Below are 18,408 nucleotides of genomic sequence, written 5' to 3' on the forward strand. Positions count from 1 at the left end.
CCCAGATTACGGTCCCCCACCCTAGGTGAATAAGTATGGGGTACATCGTACCCCTACCCATTCACCTTTAAAAAAAAAAGTGTCAAAAATAAACACACTACACAGGTTTTTAAAGTATTTTTATTAAGGCAGCTCCAGCTCTTCTCCCTCTTCTGGTGACGTGTTCTCTCCTCTCCGGTTCTTCTCCCCTCTCCGGTTCTTCTCCCCTCTCCGGTTCTTCTCCCCTCTTCAGTTCTTCTCCCCTCTGCGCTGTCCTCTCTCTCCGCTATCTTCTGCTCTTTTGCTGGGTCTTCTCCCTCTGTTCTTCTTCCGATGCTGACTCGATGCGATCTCCCAGTGTAATGCTGGGTCCGCAGTGTGCAATGATTTGTATTGGCATGGGGCAGGGCCACCCGATGACGTAAGTTAGAGGCCACGCCCCTTGTGACGTCATCACCTGGGACATGATGGGGTGATGATGTCCCAAGGGGTGTGGTCTCTAACTTACGTCATCGGGTGGCCCCACCCCATGCCAATATAAGTCATTGCACATGGCAGACCCAGCATTACACCGGGAGATCTCGTCGAGTCAACATCGGAAGAACAACAGAGGGAGAAGACCCAGCAAAAGAGCAGAAGATAGCGGAGGGACAGGACAGCGCAGAAGGGAGAAGAACCAGAGAGGAGAGAACATGTCACCAGAAGAGGGAGAAGAGCCGGAGCTGTCTTAATAAAATACTTTAAAAACCTGTGTAGTGTATTTATTTTTGACACTTTTTTTTTTTTAGGTGAATGGGTAGGGGTACGATGTACCCCATACTCATGCACCTAGGGTGGGGGGCTATGATCTTGGGGGCCCCTTGTTAAAGGGGGCTTCCAGATCACGATAAGTCCCCACCTGCAGACCCCGACAACCACCGGGCAAGGGTTGTTGGGAAGAGGCCCTTGTCCTCATCAACATGGGGACAAGGTGCTTTGGGGTGGGGGGGTACAGGGGCCCTCTCTGCCCCAAAGCACCAATCCACCATGTTGAGGGCATGTGGTCTGGTATGGTCCAAGGGGGGATGCTCGCTCGCCCCCCCCCTTTCCTGACCTGCCGGGCTATGTGCTTGGATAAGGGTATGATATGGATCTTGGGGGGACCTCATGCAAAATTTTGGCAGGGTTCCCCTTCAAGATTCTCAGCACACAAGTCGACCCGCAAGTCGAATCATCTGGATCCGACTTCAGGTGCGACTTCTATTCAAATCAATGGGCTCCCATAGGGATTGCATTTAACGAGGCTTACAGCGTTAAGCCTCGTTAAATCACGTTTAACACCTTTTACCGGCGTCTTGCGTTTTTGCAGCTCTAGCGCTTGAGCCTCAGAACACACTGGTCCTGGGGTTTTTTTTGGAGCTTAAAAACGCCTATGCCACTTACAGCTCAAAAACGCCATGGTGGGCATGAGGCCATAGGCTAACATGGAGAGGCATTTTTTAAGCTGCAAAAAAAGCTCATAAAAGCGGCTGTAAAAACATCCGTGGGCATGTAGCCTTAAGTCTATGGTAACGCACCATAAACATACCGGTATGTATTTAGAGCAGTGATTCTCAAACTGCATGCAGTGGGAGTTTTGAAAAATATTTCTAATTGCTAGCATTTTGAACCTTGAACATATCAAAAAATTAAATGGTAAATCAATGTCGCAAAAGTTAAAAAAGTAACATATATAAAAATGCAGTCTCTGTCAGTCTGTCATTCATTGGTTCCTTATGTAATGCGATACTTGTGCGAGATCTCGGGAGAACTTGATCACTCTAATTATATTATAATAATAGAGACCATTTCATTCTAACTTTGATGCTTATAAATAACATTTGTTCATTGTTTAGCGATGGAGAAATACTTAATCAAGTCTGGGACTCTGAAAGAGAAACTGTTAAATGAAAAGCAAGAGAAAGCACAAAGAAGATTACAATCGCTTCAATCTGATTTGCACTCAGAAGCAGGCACATCCTTCACAAGAAACTTCAAAATACATATATATGTAAAAATAAATAAGTTCTTCACCACAAAAATTGTTAAATCTTTTGATGTATGCCGTGAAGATGTTTAGGTCTTTTTGGTGCGCCACAAGAAAAAAAAGTTTGAGAAACACGGTTGTAGAGAGTTTGCAATTTGTGGCACGTTTGCAGAGTGTTAGGCCTTATTCAAAGCAGCCATGAAAAAACCTAGGCATCTGGGGTGCATTGTTAACATTCGTCAAATGCGCATAGGGCATTTAGGGATGATTGTCAACTCCCCTTTTAACGTGCGTTAAACGTGGCGCAAACTCAACTAAAAACTTGCATTAACGCTATAGGCATGTTTGTTTAGCGTCAGTATTTTTAGCAAGTATGAACAAGACCTAAAGGAAAGGAGGTTGGTCCAACTATCTGACACTCTTTTGCGGCATGCACAATAGCAGGGAAAAAACACAGTTCACAAAACATGGTGGTGCAAAGAGAATGGAGGTATAGGATTTGTTGTTGGAATATATGCCCCATGGCTACAAAGTAACACAATCCCAAACACCATCTAGATTGTGCAATTCTGTAGGACAGAAGTGGATTTAGGGAACCCTGGCAGAAGTCTACTAGGTTGATACGGTAGGGGTATATAGCGTGGTGTAGCTACACTAAACAAAATGCATGCCATTTCATTTAAATAAATTAACAAAACATTCAAGATTCTTTTCACAGTATTCATCCAATCCCCAAAATTTGTCCATATATCAGTCTCTGCTTCAGCCCTCCGCTCCTTGAAGTTTAGTATATGGGAACAAGTACCAGAAGAATAAATGCTTATTCTCCAGGAAGTTCACAGCATCACAGGAGACCATTGAAGATTTGGTTGAGCCCCCAAGAGACTGAGTTTTCCAGGTGACTTTTTATTTTTTAATACTTTATTTTTCAACAAGCATACAGGCAAAGCGAGAAACATAACATAACACAAAGGAGTCTTTATATCCTAGCATTTACCAGAAAGTGTGATTTAGAGTGAACAACAACAAATGAATCAAGGGTCAGCTGTAATCTAAGATTAATCATTTACTTCGACTGTATTGCTTCATTTTCAATAAATGATCTATATTATTTTAAGTGTTTCTTCATTTGGGAGATTTCCCCTTATTTCCTGTTCTGTTTCTTTCTCTGTAGAGATTTCCCCCTGACTTCCTGTCTAGTTCACTGGTGGCAGAAGTATAAACTTTAGAGGTTAACACCTTTACCACTCTGCAAAAAATAAAATAAAAAAATGACTGGAGCTGTCCAGCTCAATGATTTACCTGTGCCATTGGGGACAGCCACCATCAGACCAGTCTCTGCTCTTCTACATTAGTGGTCTCCAGACTGCGACCCTTTGCTTGCTTTTATTTGGTCTTTGAGCCATTATACCCCCCACTGTCAGTAACAATGGGACAGAGTTCCTGACAGTTGGGCACCATTCCTCCCATACCAATGATGGGGCACTATTCCTCCCACTGACACCAACGATAAGGCACTATTTCTCCCATTGATACCAATGATGGGGCACTATTCCTCCCACAGGCACCAATGATAGGGCACCTATACCCCCCCTAATACCAATGATAAGGAATTGTTTTCTCCCACTGACACCAGGACATTTTCTTCCCCCACTGGCCACGGTCCGGCCCGCCTAAAGTTGAAAGGATAGTAAACTGGCCCTTTGTTTATAAAGTTTGGATATCCCTGCTCTAGATCAATATTCCACTGACAGCTCATTGTGCATCATCTACAAAGAGTCTGCTCTGCATTGCTGGTGAGTAGCCTTGGCGTACCGGACATGTGCCGAGTCCACAGAACACCAGGAGCCCAAAGAAAGAGACAAGCTCAAGCTCCCAGGGGACTACCAAAATATTGAGTGACTCCTAAGTTTCCTGGGGACTTGACAGGTCTGTGGTTTAGAAAGGGAAAATAGTTTGGTTAATTTTCTATATGTTGTTTCATATCTCTATGCTGGAATGTGTATTGAAGTGTAAACTTGGTGTGCTGGAGTTCAGATCTGTTATGCTATGCATGGTTAAAAGTCAGTTTTGTTTTTTGGGGAGCAAACTTAACTGATTTCTCCCCTTAACCTTCCACTTCCTCTGTGTACAGGAAATCTATGACTAGTATGTGATGGAACACTGTAACAACTAGGAAACTGTATCAGACTCATACTATGACAGGTAGGCCAGTGGCTTTGTACATGGTTAATGTTGGGCAACACTTGGCAATATTCTCTCCTTTATTATAGTTTCTTATTAAACTGTGTATTCAATGTATTCTAATATTTTACATTTATAGCAAACACATTTGTGGACAAACCCCAATTATTTACAAGTTCTACAGCAATGGTGTGAAGACTTTATTCGATTTTTACTTAAGCTGGACTTTTTTTTTTTTTAGCCACAAAATCTGTGTAATCAACATGTCATAATTGGATTAACTGGATCATCTTGGGTCAAGCTTTCTCAACTTCTTAAAATGACGTAACCTTTTACAGTGCCTTTTGTTTAATGCCTTCTTGTATGCTTGCTCGTTTTAAATCTGAACTCCTCGTAAACATTTGAATTGCATAACTCTTTGGTTGCTTCTGCCTCCCCCAGTCTAAGCTTTGCTGTACAGGGACTGCAAGAGGTTGATACCAAGTAAAATTTAGTCACTTACACTGCTTGCACTTAAAAATACATTTAGTGGTATACTAATGGATTAAAAAGCTGCATTCATTTTTGTCCTTTATATTAGCCTCTGGGGTACTTTTTTTTTTTTTTAAATAAAAGCTTACTCAGATGTCGTTTGTATATAATTTACTGTTTCACCAAAGAACAAAACAGCCTTTCTGGCAAACTGATGAGTATGTATAGGTTTCTCTATTTAATAAGAATTTGGAATTCAGAAAGTGGTTAAGACAAAGTGTAATTCCAGTCAAATCTATGACAGCCAGAAGTAGTACCTGAACCTGTCAGAATTACACTGTATTGTCAAAAGTATTGGGACACCTGCCTTTGCACACACATGAACTTTAATGGCATCTCAGTCTTAGTCCGTATAGTTCAATATTGAGTTGGCCCACCCTTTGCAGCTATTACAGCTTCAACTCTTCTAGGAAGGCTGTACACAAGGTTTAGGAGTGTGTCTATGGGAATGTTTGGCCATTCTTCCAGAAAGAGAATTTGTGAGGTCAGGCACTGATGTGGACGAAAAGGCCTGGCTCGCATTCTCCGCTCTTATTCATCACAAAGGTTTTCTAATGGGTTGAGGTCAGGACTGTGCAGGCTAGTCAAGTTCCTCCACCCCAAACTCACTCATCCATGTCTTTCTGGACCTTGCTTTGTGCACTGGTCCAAATCATTTGGTGGAGGGGGGATTATGGTGTGGGGTTGTTTTTCAGGAGTTGGGCTTGGCCCCTTGTTCCAGTGAAGGGACCTCTTAAGGCGTCAGCATACCAAAACATTTTGGACAATTTCATGCTCCCAACTTTGTGGGAACAGTTTGGGATGGCCCCTTCCTGTTTCAACATGACTGCGCACCAGTGCACAAATAAGGTCCATAAAGACACGGATGAGCGAGTTTGGGGTGGAGGAACTTGACTGGCCTGCACAGAGACCTGACCTCAACCCAATAGAAAACCTTTGGGATGAATAAGAGCAGGGAATGTGACACAAGGGGCGTGGCCATGATGGTGGACTGAGCAGATGTGTTTTCTGAGCTCTCCTGGAGTGCGATCCATTTAGCCATCAGCACCTAGTGACTGAGTGGATTGAGAGGATCCTATTATCCCTGGATGCCTTCTAAATCCTCTGGGAGTCAGAAGAGGGGTAAGCGGCTGAGATTCCCCCCCCCCATGTGTATCGGCAGAAACCACTCTGGTCTCCTGTGCCCTGGGCCTCCGGGCATGCTGGAGGTTATGGCAGCTATCACCTCATGCCAAATTGCCTTAACGTCCAAGATAGAGGAGGTCCAGATGGACGTGGGCTTGATTCGCCAAGAATTCCCGGGTGGCCGAAACTGAGTGATGTGTGGGAGAGGGGGAATATACTGTGACCGACCATGAGGCCTCCATCCGGGCTCTGCAAATGAAGGTTAAGGCGCTAGAGTACAGAGCGGAGGACGCAGAGAATAGGAGCCGCTGAAACAATCTCAGGATTGTGGGACTCCCGGAGGGGGTTGAGGGTCGGTCCCCCGCTCTATTTACTGAAGATCTACTGCATTCCCTGCTGTCGGCGGCCAAGCTTTCCCCATACTGTGCCGTTGAGTGGGCCCATCGTGTCCGATTCAAGCCCGGACCTGAGGGAGCACCTCCCCGCACCCTAATACTCTGCTCAACTTTCAAGACCGGGATGAGCTACTACGATCTGCTCGAGCGGCCGGAGAACTGCCTTCCCGCAATGTGAAGCTCCTGATGTTTCCAGACTATACGATGGAGACCCAGAGACAGCGCCGGTCCTTCGACAGTGTCAAAGCTGCCCTATGATCCAAGGGGTTCAAGTACAGCATCCTGTTCCCGGCAAAACTGCGGGTAGTGGATGGAGAGACAGTGCGCTTCTTTGCCAATCCTAAGGAAGCCTCTGCCTGGCTGGAGGCGCTACCTCCGTAGCACTACTGATCCCAGCAACCAGATATATGGCATTGTGGAGGATCTAGGGTCGGTCATCTTGTGTTGCTATTGCTGGTAAGCGTAACTTTCCCCCTTGTTGAACTATGCTTAGATTCCACCTGTCCATTATGCTCTGTTGATGGGATGGAGGAGTGAGGGAAACTGTGTTACCACCTTCCATGCTTAAGCTCCTCCGGACATGTGCTCGTGACTGTTCCTACACAGATGACTGTAAGCTCTATTTCTCCCTAGTTCTGCCTCCCTTGGATTTTTCCTTTAGTCCTTTTGTATGTTTGTTCATCGTAACTGACTCTGAAGTGTGTTCCCCTGCCCAGTCAGGTGAATATATCTCTACTTCATGTACTATTGCACTCCAATGGCTCTGAAACAGGACCTTTTTGAGGGTTTTTTCCCCCTCTTTTCCTTTTTTTTGTTGGATGTGATATGTCCCTACCTGGTTACACATCCCCAACCTAAGGTTTTAGTCTTAAGACTATGGGTGTTATGGGTCTTAAATGCATCTCATTGTTCCGAGGTGCATCGGGTGGGGGGGAGGAGGGGTTGGCAGTTGCCGACTATGGTTGTTATTCCCTACTGTTTGTTTTTAAGGTTATGTTGGTCTTTTACTGATTATACATGCCATATGTAGCCATTGTCTTGGTATGATATTACAGCTCAGGGTGTAACCCCGCCGGACTCCATTGACCCTGGGGGACCTTCCCTCCACCTCGCTGGATCCACATGGGGCCAATGTTCCGCCTCCTTCACTATATTGACATGCTTACCCCATGGCTAAGTGCTTGATAGTGTCCTGGAACCTGCAGGGGCTTAATTCGGCCATTAAGCGCTCTTTAGTGCTGAATTATCTGTGGAAACTTCACCCGCAAGTGTGTATCCTGCAGGAGACGCATCTAGTGTGCTCCTGAGTCATGAGTCTGAAGAGGGCTTGGGTCAGTGTTCACTATCACGCACCCTACTCTAACTATGCTAGGGGAGTCAGCGTCCTAGTGCATAGATCCTTGCCCTTTCAGCTCATCGATGTTAAGCTTGACCCCAGTGGCAGATATATTATTTTACATGCAATGATCTCAAAAATCCCTAATGTACTAGTGGGAATATATCTGCCCCCACCTGTAGATATTGATGTGCTCCATGTGTTGATGCAACAGATTACGATGTACAATGTTGATAATGTATTGCTTATTGGGGATTTTAATATGGTGCCTTCTAGAGATCTGGCCAGAATGCACGCCTCAGGTCACCAGCAACATAGACTTTCTCGCTGGGCATCCGCCTTCCATATGACAGATGTCTGGCACCATTTCCACCCCTCGGACAGGGAATATATCACGTATTGACCAGGCTTTTGACTCTCAGGCTATGCTGAAGAGGGTGATTTCTACTGAGATCCTATCGAGGGGCATTTCTGATCATGCCTTCCTGTCCGTTACCATTTGGACCTCTCATGTGGAAGGCGGAAGGGTATGGAGGCTGTCCAGGTACTGGATCATGGACCCTGAGATTCAGGAGGAGCTGCCGGAGGCCCTATGCAGCTTCTGGTTAAAAAATACAGAGCCTGCGGGACCCATGATACTTTGGGATACCTTTAAGGCCTGGCTTAGAGGGGAATATATCAAACATATAGCTCGGCGGACGAGACAATCTGTGCAGTCTCTGAGACAACTGGAGGAGCAGGCGAAATTTAAAGAGGCCGCGTATGTGCGATCTCCTGAGCAAGCTAATTATATAGTCTGGCAAGACACCCTGAGGGACCTATTCTTGCTTAGAATAGATCTCACTAAGAAATCTATGTTGGACGGTGCCCAAAGGGTGTTTGAATTTGGGGACAAAACCGTGAGGTTGCTGGCCTGGTTGGCTAGGGGACAGCACGCAGTGACCCACATTGGCAGGCTGAGGGATCCAGATGGCCGTCTACTGACGACACCTACTGAAATTAGTGAAAGGTTCCTGGACTTTTACCAAACCCTGTACTCCTCTAGAGTCTCCTATGACAACCTTGAGCTGCTTCGGTACCTTGATCGGGTTTCGCTTCCTACTTTGGAATCAGCGAAAAGGGAGAAACTGGATGAGGACATCTCCTTGGAGGCGCTGGGCTCTATGCAATCGGGGAAAGCCCCTGGGCCAGACGAGATCCCTTTTGAATTCTATTCAAATGTTCAATTGTTGGCTCCCAGGCTTACTACATTGCTGAAGCAATTCTCAACACTAGGTTCTCTCCCCGAGTCAATGCTTGATGCGATAGTGGTGTTGGTGCCCAAGGAGTGTGCCTCCTACAGGCCGATTTCATTGATTAATGCAGATGCCAAACTGCTGGCAAAAATACTGGTCATTCGGCTTGGTAAGGTAATGGACGACCTGGTTCATATTGACCAGACGGGGTTCATGACGGGGAAGGGTACGGACATTAATATCTGTCAGCTATTCCTTAATCTCGCTACTTCCCATAGCAACGGTGGTATAAGAGTCGTAGCCTCTCTGGATGCAGAGAAGGCTTTTGACTCCGTGGAGTGAGGGTACCTGTGGGAGGTCCTGCGATGATTCGGGTTCGGTCCGAGGTTCCTCCACTGGTTGAGCCTGCTGTATCAAGCCCCTAGAGCAAGGATCCGTGTAAATGATACCCCCTCAGATTATTTTCTCCTTCAGAGGGGAACCCGTCAGGGGTACCCGCTATCCCCCAGCTTATTTGCTCTGGCTCTGGAGCCCCTGGCGGTCGCGGTTAGAGAGTCTGATCATATTGTGGGACTCAGGGTTGGCCATCTGAAGGAGAAGATATCACTGTATGCGGATGATACCCTGCTATATCTCCACAATGCTGAATCCTCGCTGAGTGCAGCACTTGAGATCTTCGATGAATTTGGTAGGTATTCAGGGATCCGTATTAATTGGTCTAAATCTGCCTTGTTCCCCTCGGATGTTCAGGCCAGGGCAACAGGGTCACTAATTCCCTTACAATGGGTGGAAGAATATGTGTATCTAGGGATCAGGGTGACGCGGGACTTGCAGACCTACCAGCGCCTCAAACTCCAACCGATAGTAGCACAACTTAAGGATCATTGCTCCCGATGGGCCAATTTGCCTCTTAATCTTTTGGGGCGCATCAATATTTTAAAGATGATCTATCTGCCAAAGTTTAATTATGTCTTCAGAAATTGCCCCGAGTGGATATCCCCATCCTTCTTCAGGGACTTAGACAGCTGCATTGGCTCTTTCTTGTGGCGAGGGGCCTCCCCCCGGTTGGTCAGACCGACCCTTCAGCTTCCTGTGAGTTGTGGGGGCCTTGCCCTGCCTAACACGTTGGTGTATTATTTGGCAGCTATGCTTGTCACGGTGAGATGGTGGTTTGTACAATCAAGGGCCAATGCGGCAGTCTGCCTGGAGGCGGCCATAGTGGGATCTCTTACTGAACTTGGTAATCTGGTGTACAGAGGCCCCTCAGCATACCCTTCTCTCCCGACCCTGACTAGAGCGACCTTGCGGGTGTGGGGAGTGGCCAGGCAACAATTTTTGCATCCTAATAGGTGGTCTCCCTACTTTCCCCTGTGGGGTAATCCCTCTCTCCCCCACTTCAGGACTATCCCAGACCCACAACTTTGGGCCCGCTATGGTATCAAGGTGTTGCGTGATGTAATACAAACAGGCTCCCTTTTTTCGTTTAGGGCCCTGGTGGACAAATATGGACTCCCTGCATGGATGGCGTTCAGATATCACCAACTGCGCCATGCATCCAGAGCACAATTCCCATCGCCCCCCACTCTTAAGGCGGACCCTATTGAGGAGTTGCTGGCACAGGAATCCATCAGTAAACCCCTCTCTGCTGTATACTTGGCTATCCTTCAGACAGACTTGCCTAAAATGGATGTCCTGTGGGATAAATGGAAGGCGGATTTACCTGACTTGGATAGAGAGACCTGGGAGGAATGTTTTGAGAATAGCTCTAAACTAGTGATATCCTCTAGGGACAAATTAATAAAAATAATTCTTAGGGTGTACTATACGCCTCAGAGACTGCACAGAATCTATCCGCTACATTCTCCGAATTGCCCACGCTGTCTCTCACCTGAGGGCACTTACTTCCACATGTTTTGGACCTGCCCCAGGCTGACACGGTTTTGGGCCGCGGTGGGAGAGTATATTAATGTTCGCCTACAGGTAGATTCTCCCGGCTGAACTAGCACTGTTAGGTGTACAAAATGACGAACAAATGCCTAGATATACTAAGACGCTGATCTCGCTTCTACTCTTCTATGCCAAAAAAGAGATCCTGTTGAAATGGATATTCCATTTGCCTCCAACTATAAGGGCGTGGGAAAACTCGGTTAATGCGGTACTGCCATTATATAAGCTGACATACATGAGTAGAGGGTGTCCCATGAAGTATGAGAGGATTTGGCAGCCATGGACCGATCCCACTTAGTCAATCTGTCGATAGACACTTGCTCCCTACAGACATGTCGAGTCTGTTGTATTTATGCTTTTCTCTGGAGCCTCCTCCCCCCTCCCTCTTCCCAAGGCTCCCCATGTTTAATAGATGTTTATTCTGAAGGAGTAAGACACCTGTTAACGCAGGGCGTTATGTCTATTTTCTAGGCTCCTCACATGTATGTTATTGCAATTTTTTGGTGTAACTGCTATATCACTTGTCAAGAAGTATCTGTATCATACTATGTCTCTTTTTTCAATAAAGACCAACCTTGTTGTTAAAAAAAAAAAAAAAAAAAGAGCAAGGAATGTGAACCAGGCCTTTTCTTCAAATGACCTCACAAATGCGCTTCTGAAAGAATGGTCAAATATTCCCATAGACACACTCCTAAAGCCTGTGGACAGCCTTCCCAGAAGAGTTGAAGCCGTTATAGCTCCAAAGGGTGATTCAACTCAATATTGAACCCTACATACGCAGGTTGGGATTCCATTAAAGTTGTTGTGCGTGTACAGGCTGGCGACCCAATACTTTTGGTAATATAGTGTAAAACCGATTGCACAGTTTATGCTACTGCAAGTCTCATATAAATTGCTCATTTCATTTTAGCTTAACACTTACTTTGTCCACATGGAATCCAGTTGAGAACACACCACCATATATTGAACATTGTGGCATGGTGATAAACATGGAGGAAAGTGATTTGGCTATTCTTTTTCCGTAAAACAAAGAAAATTGTGTCCATAAATTCAATTGCTTTGGAAAAATAATACCACCACAGCACTTTGGCCACCTGTAAAGTAAGATGAACACGTGATCTTTATATGCAACACATTAAAAAACCTTTGGTGGAAATTAACACTTCCATTACTCAAGTATGTAAAGTTAGGGCTACCTTTTAAATTCCACCAGATCATCTGTTTCAAACACACACTTCCCTTCCCAAAAATATTCAGGGCCCAATCAGACCTATCTGGTCTGTTGTGCTGCATTAGTGCATGCACGTCACAGCATGTTGCGTTAAGGCAACAAATGTATTTGAATGGGCTGCCAAAGCACCACAATGCAGTCCTAAAATCTGATGTAGCACACAACAAATGTATGGTAGTGCATCATCATGCATTGTAGTGTGCTGCAATGCAGGTGTTTTGAAGGTGCAAGGTTTTAGTTCGTTGGTGAGTCCTTCAAAATGAATGGCCTCCTCTGCCCACATCCTGGAAGTGACGTCACCCCTTGCATGTGCAGAGCAGGGTGATGCAGTGTATTAGTGGATTTTAAACAGTATACACAGTAAAAGAAAAAGAAAAACTTCAAAATTTGCAAGGTAAAACAACATGGTTGTTAAGGAGTGGGAAGCCACCATGTCCTTAGTGACCAATGAGTTATCAGCTGTCAGTGGGTTTCCCCGCTGCCAGCTGAATGTAAAGAAAAGAATTTCTGGCATTAAAAAAAAAAAAAATCACAGAAAAAAACAGCATGGGGTTCCCCCCAATCCACACAAGGGCCTTCGTATAAAGCCAACCCAAAGCAGAGTACACACATTAGATGTTTTTGGATTTATTGCTCTGGTGTGTTTTATGGAGCAGTAGCCCACTGAAGTGTTTTTATGTGCTCCTAAGATCTTTGGCATGGTTTGTGATCACTTCAGACATTCCAGGATAAAACCCCTATTTAGCCATAATCAGGTCTTCAATTGTAAAATTCTCCAAGAGGGTTTCCCATCATAGTTAGATTTATTTTCTTCTCCAGAACTGTTCTGAAAGATGACTGGAAAATGAGCGTTTGCCCTTGCCCGATAACTACCTTTCCAGGAATCTTCCAGGACAGCTCACACTTTATTCCAATTTTGATACCAAAAAGATATGATTTAGTGAAATTTTGCACGTCTGTTGTTTATTTCTCCTGTTTTAGCTAAGTGGAACCATCTTTTCCCTGCTGTCCTACAATATTCCCAACAAAGAACTCAGCAGATAAGTATTTGTTTTATACATTATACACCGACCAGCCATAACTTTGACCACGCACCCAATATTAAGAAAGTCCTGCCTATGCTGCCAAAACAGCCCTGACTCATCAAGGCATGGGCTCTACTAGACCACTGAAGGTATGCTGTGGTAATTGGCACCAAGCCTACAGTAGCAAATCATTTAAGGCCTGTAAGTTGCGAGGTGGGGGCCTTTATACATTGGACTTGTTTTTTCAGCACATCCCACAGATGGATATCTGGAGAATTTGGAGGCCAAGTCAACTCCCCAAACTCGCTATGTTCCTCAAACCATTCTTGAACCATATTTGCATTGTGGCAGGGTGCATTATCCTGCTCAAAGAGGACACTGCCATCAGGGAATACTATTTCCATTAAGGGGTGTACTTGGTCAGCAACAATGTTTGGGTAGGTGGTATGTGTCAAGTAACATTCACATGGATGGCAGGACTCGCAGTTTACCAGCAGAACATTGCCCAAAGCATCGCACTGCCTCCACCAGCTTGTCTTCTGCCCATATTGCGCCCTGGTGCCAACTTTTCCCCAGGTAAGAAAAGCAGACACCCCCTGGCCATCCATATGATGTGAAAATAAATGTGATTCATTGGACCAGGCCACCTTCTTCCTTTGCGGTCCAGTTCTGATGCTCACGTGGTCAATGTGTAGCCGCTTCTGGCTGTAGACTCAGCATGCACACCCTGACTGGTCTGTGGCTACACAGCCCCATCCCAAACAAGCTACGATGCCTATTTTTTCTGCTTTCAGCACATCAACTTCAGGGACAACAGTTTACTTGTTACCTAAAATATTCCACCAACTTTCAGATGTCATTGTAATGAGATATTCAATGTAATTCATGAAACCTGTTAGTGGACATAATGTTATGGCTGCTCAGCGTATGTTGCATGCTATTAGGTAAACTTGTGTTGAGTCTATTTATGACAGCCCGGAGGCTTCTCAGCTTGCTATGCCCAGACCATGTCTTACCCGCACATCTGCTTCTCCCGCACTGTCTAAGTTCTGACATTGTAAGTTGTAGCCTCCTTCCCATGTAGAAAGAATAAGCTGTAAAAAGATAAATATAGTTTGTGTTTTTGTATCAAAATACACATAGACGATCCAATTTTAAAATATGTGATCCTCTTTTAGAGAATACAAAATAAAACAACATCTGCACTGATGAAGTGGACAGGAAACACACTTTACAAACCTTACCGACATAAAGTACCGTATCTCTTCTATAGTGGGAGGTTATTTCTGCTACCAATGACAAATGTATTGATTCTATATCTAGAATGTATTTTTTCTATTTTGATACAAATAAAAATGCATAGAGCTTTACCCATTTTCAGAGATATAAAACTTGCCTCTGATTGTAAAATATATAGATGTTATTTATAACTGACATTTAAACAGAAAAATATAAAAATGTTTAAATTCCAGCACTTGTTTGAACCCCTTCCCAATATTCACCACTAGAGGGACTATTTGTGTAAGATATGTTAATAGTTTAGCTTTGCTTTAAAGTAGTTATAAAACCTGAACTTTTTTTTTTTTTTACCTTAAAGCATTTCTTGCAGATATGTAAATGTTTAGGCATCAGTATCTCCCTCACCTCCCGTTATTTACCTGAACCCTGAATCGATTCAGCGCTGTGCCTGTCTGCAGCTCTTCTCTCCCCTTACTTCCCGCTCTCACAGATTTGCTGAGGCAGCAGGAGCCACTGTGACAAAAGAACAGGGGGCAGTGCCAAGCCATGCTGTCTGTGTCTATGGACGCTGGCAGCGCAGCTTGGGATCGAGCTGGCAAGTGTGCCCCCAGAGCAAGTGGTTTTCTCTAGGGACACACTCAGAAGAGAAGAGGAGGAGTCAAGAGCGTCAGTGGAGGTCCTGAGATGAGGAGTTTTGGGCCGAGCAGGTAAGTATAAACTTGTTTCTTATTTTAAAAAAAGACTTTAGATTCACCTTACCCACTTAGGGACCAGGCCTTTTTCTGACACTTGGTGTTTACCAGTAAAAATCTGTATTTTTTGCTAGAAGATTACTTAGAACCCCCAAACATTATCTATCTATCTACATATAGATATATCTATATATCTGTGTATATATATATATATATATATATATATATATATATATATATATATATATATATATATACACAGTATATATATTTTAGCAGAGACTCTAGAGAATAAAATGGCAGTCATTGCAATTTTTTATGTCACGTTTCTTGCGCAGCGGTTTTTAAAACGCAAATTTTTTTAGAAGAAATACACTTTAATACATTTTTTTAAAAATAACATATATGCCCTAATTTTTTTTTGTATAATATGAAAGGTGATGTTACATCAAGTAAATGGATACCAAACATGTCATGCTTTAAAATTGCACACACTTGTAGTATGGTGCCAAACTATGATACTTCACAAATCTAGGTGACACTTTAAAAATTTCCACAGGTTACCAGTTTAGAGTTACCAGAGGAGGTCTAGTGCTAGAATTATTGCTCTCGCTCAGATGTTCGCGGCGATACCTCACATGTGTGGTGCAAACACTGTTTATATAAATGGGCGCAACTTACATATGCATTCACTACTGTGCGCGAGCACGCGGGGACAGAGGCGCTTTACGATTTTTTTTATTACATTTTATAAATTTTTACACTGTCCCTTTAAAAAAAATGTTGTGATCACTTTTATTGCTATCGCAAGCAATGTAAATATCCCTTGCGATAACAATACAGCATGACAGGTCCTCTTTATGGAGAGATCTGAGGTCTAAAAGACCCCAAATCTCTCCTTTACCCTTAAAAGCAAAAGATCAAAAAAAAAAAATCTTTCGCTTTAAGAAAAAAAAAAAGCAATGTTTACATGGCCTAAGAACTGGAAGTGATGTCATGACGTTGCTCCGGTCCTCCAAGGGCATAGAGATGAGTGACTGCCATCTTGCCATCGCTTATCTCTATGGCAAGCCACTGATGGTGTCGGATGGAGTCCTGGGCTCACCGAACGGTAAGGTAAGCCCCAGAAACAATGACAAGTGGCAGGGGGGGCCCTTCTAAAAGTGATCCCGAGGTGAATCAGCTTTTATCTGAAAGTCCGGCGCCTGAGAGAAAAGAAAATACCGGGGTTATGGCATCTAGCTGCAGGCATAACCCCGGTATTTAACGTCAAACAAATGACGTATTTTCCCAGTTAGGCGGTCGTCTTTTTCAACTATGCTTCCAAGGAACACTAGGGTTCTTCCAGAAGTTGCTTGAGCAATTAACAATTTCTTCTTCTTAGATAAATAGCCACTGACACCAATAATCTTTTTAGCTATTTGTAAGCGTGATATTCTTCCCACTGACTAATATTTTAAGGAGTATTCTTTCTTCAGACCATCAATATTAAGGGGCCCTTCTCCCACTGATCACCAATGTGAAGGAACACTGCAATTTTCAATGTCTGCTATTCTTTTCTGGACTTTATTATTTATTTCATTTCATTATGATTATTATTATTGAAAAACAGCCCTTGGTGCCAAATACGCTAAGGATCCAACATTCTTATTCTTTTTATTTTATATCTTAACTTAGTGCCCATGCCAATGTACCATGAGCTGTACATATAATAATTAAAAGCAGGGTGTGCCCAAGTTATTTTATGTGTTCCTCTATGTTAAAAGGTTGTGAAAGTCTGCTACAGCATAATACATAATACCATGTGAATATATTCCACAGACCTGTACAGAGAACGCAGTACCATTCACAAGTCCTACACCTGCACACACAGCACTGCCAGCATGGGTGGGAGTCCGTTTAATTGCCAGTATATTTTTGGACTGTGGAAGGAATCCAGATCTACTTGATAAGACCCAAGCAATCGCAAGGCCAACCACCAGATAAAGAACTTAAACCCATGCACCTAGGGTTTTAAGGAAAGAATGCTGACATAATTAGCGTATAAGAATAACTAATTTGCCTACTGAACAAAGATTGTCAAAATCAGTTCCCAAGACATTTAGAATTGGAAACGTCCACAAAGCCTAAAGTGGTCTTAACAGGCTGCTAAATTGCCATTATGTAGGCGTATGGCATATTTCCATGATGATCGTGTTTGTAGCATCTAACGAGCCTTGCTATGAAGTAATAAGTATTACAAAACATTCCACCTCCACTAATGGCAGGTTAAGCTGTCATTAGAGAAGTCAGTTCTGCTAAGAATAGTTACGGATTCATTACTAATTTCATTACTGAATCCTGCTACTCACAACTTGCTGGAGTCTTCCAACACAAGCCGCAGGATATGCTATATCTTACGCAAATTCCAATATTTAAAACGATTCTCCGTGAATAATTTTGTCTAGTCTGTTTGGGAGTTTCAGGCAGACAGTTGCAAATCTGTCATATAATTACACTCTAAGGTTTACAGTAATGTTATCAATTTGCATTTGTGGACGGTTCACCTATTTTTTGCAAATATTGCATGCAAAATCTTGTCTTTAACAATCTAAATTGGTTCTGTGATATGTAGACGTTTGGGAAGTGCTTGGCTCATAATTGGCAATTAAGGGCTTACATAGATTGGCAATGTGTTCCTATATTTGAAGCACACGTTGAATGCAAGTCTCCAGATTCGTATTTACTTTAGTGGTGTAATGTAAATGACGGTTCTCAGTCTAAATTTGACCTACATGGTTTTGCTTTGCATTTTGTTGGATGAATCATGTCCTATAGGGATACATACTGTACATTTGAATTGCATCAAACAACGGCCTTTTCTGCATGTTGTGTTCTAACGCATGCATTAGAGCTGCACTTCAAATGCAAAAGGAAGTTTTTGACAGCAATTCCATCTACATATGAGTCCTAAGGTAACCATCAATTACCAGTCTGAGAACCCTAGAACACAGATTCCACCACTTACCCACTCTGGGGAATAGCAGCAAGCACTATTTGCAGGTGCATGTTTGGGATTATAGACCAGCTATTCAAATGTAATAATGCACTATGGACACTAATACAACTTTGCATCAGCCTTTAGTCTTAGAAGCACATAAAAGCAATGTTATTGTCAGCATTACCAGCATGCAGAAGGGTCCATACTACAAATATGGATGAAAAGCAGAGACCTGGGTGAATTTATTATTCAGAAGACCTTTAAAAGGAGAAGTACAGCCAAATCTAATTTGGCTGTACTTTTCCTGTGGATCATAGAAGTGCAGTTCGTTCTGCACTCCTATGGCCAGTTTTCAGCAGACAGCGGGCTTAAGCCCACTGTCAGCTGACGTCACAGAGTGGGTCTGGGCTGGGGAAAGATTGCAACAATAACGTCGGGATCCACCCACATGCCTGGACTGGCACCTGGCTCAGTCTTTCAGCGAGGGTCCCCTTCAGAGCCCTA

At 43.7% G+C, this 18,408-nt stretch overlaps 1 protein-coding gene across 2 annotated transcripts in view; it reads right to left on the reverse strand.

The window, feature by feature from the left end:
* The window catches only part of ELOVL2 (ELOVL fatty acid elongase 2), a 184,967-nt gene that overhangs the window by 16,250 nt on the left and 150,309 nt on the right, over positions 1-18,408 (reverse strand). For both annotated transcript variants that reach the window (XM_073631054.1, XM_073631055.1), the window contains 2 exons: positions 14,010-14,087; positions 11,660-11,831 (listed from right to left, as the gene is read on the reverse strand). In XM_073631054.1, the coding sequence (XP_073487155.1) occupies positions 11,660-11,831; positions 14,010-14,087 (250 nt within the window). The remainder of the gene's footprint in view (positions 1-11,659; positions 11,832-14,009; positions 14,088-18,408) is intronic.

Source organism: Aquarana catesbeiana, linkage group LG05 (genome assembly GCF_042186555.1).
Source record: "Aquarana catesbeiana isolate 2022-GZ linkage group LG05, ASM4218655v1, whole genome shotgun sequence".
NCBI classification, from domain to species: Eukaryota; Metazoa; Chordata; class Amphibia; order Anura; family Ranidae; genus Aquarana; species Aquarana catesbeiana.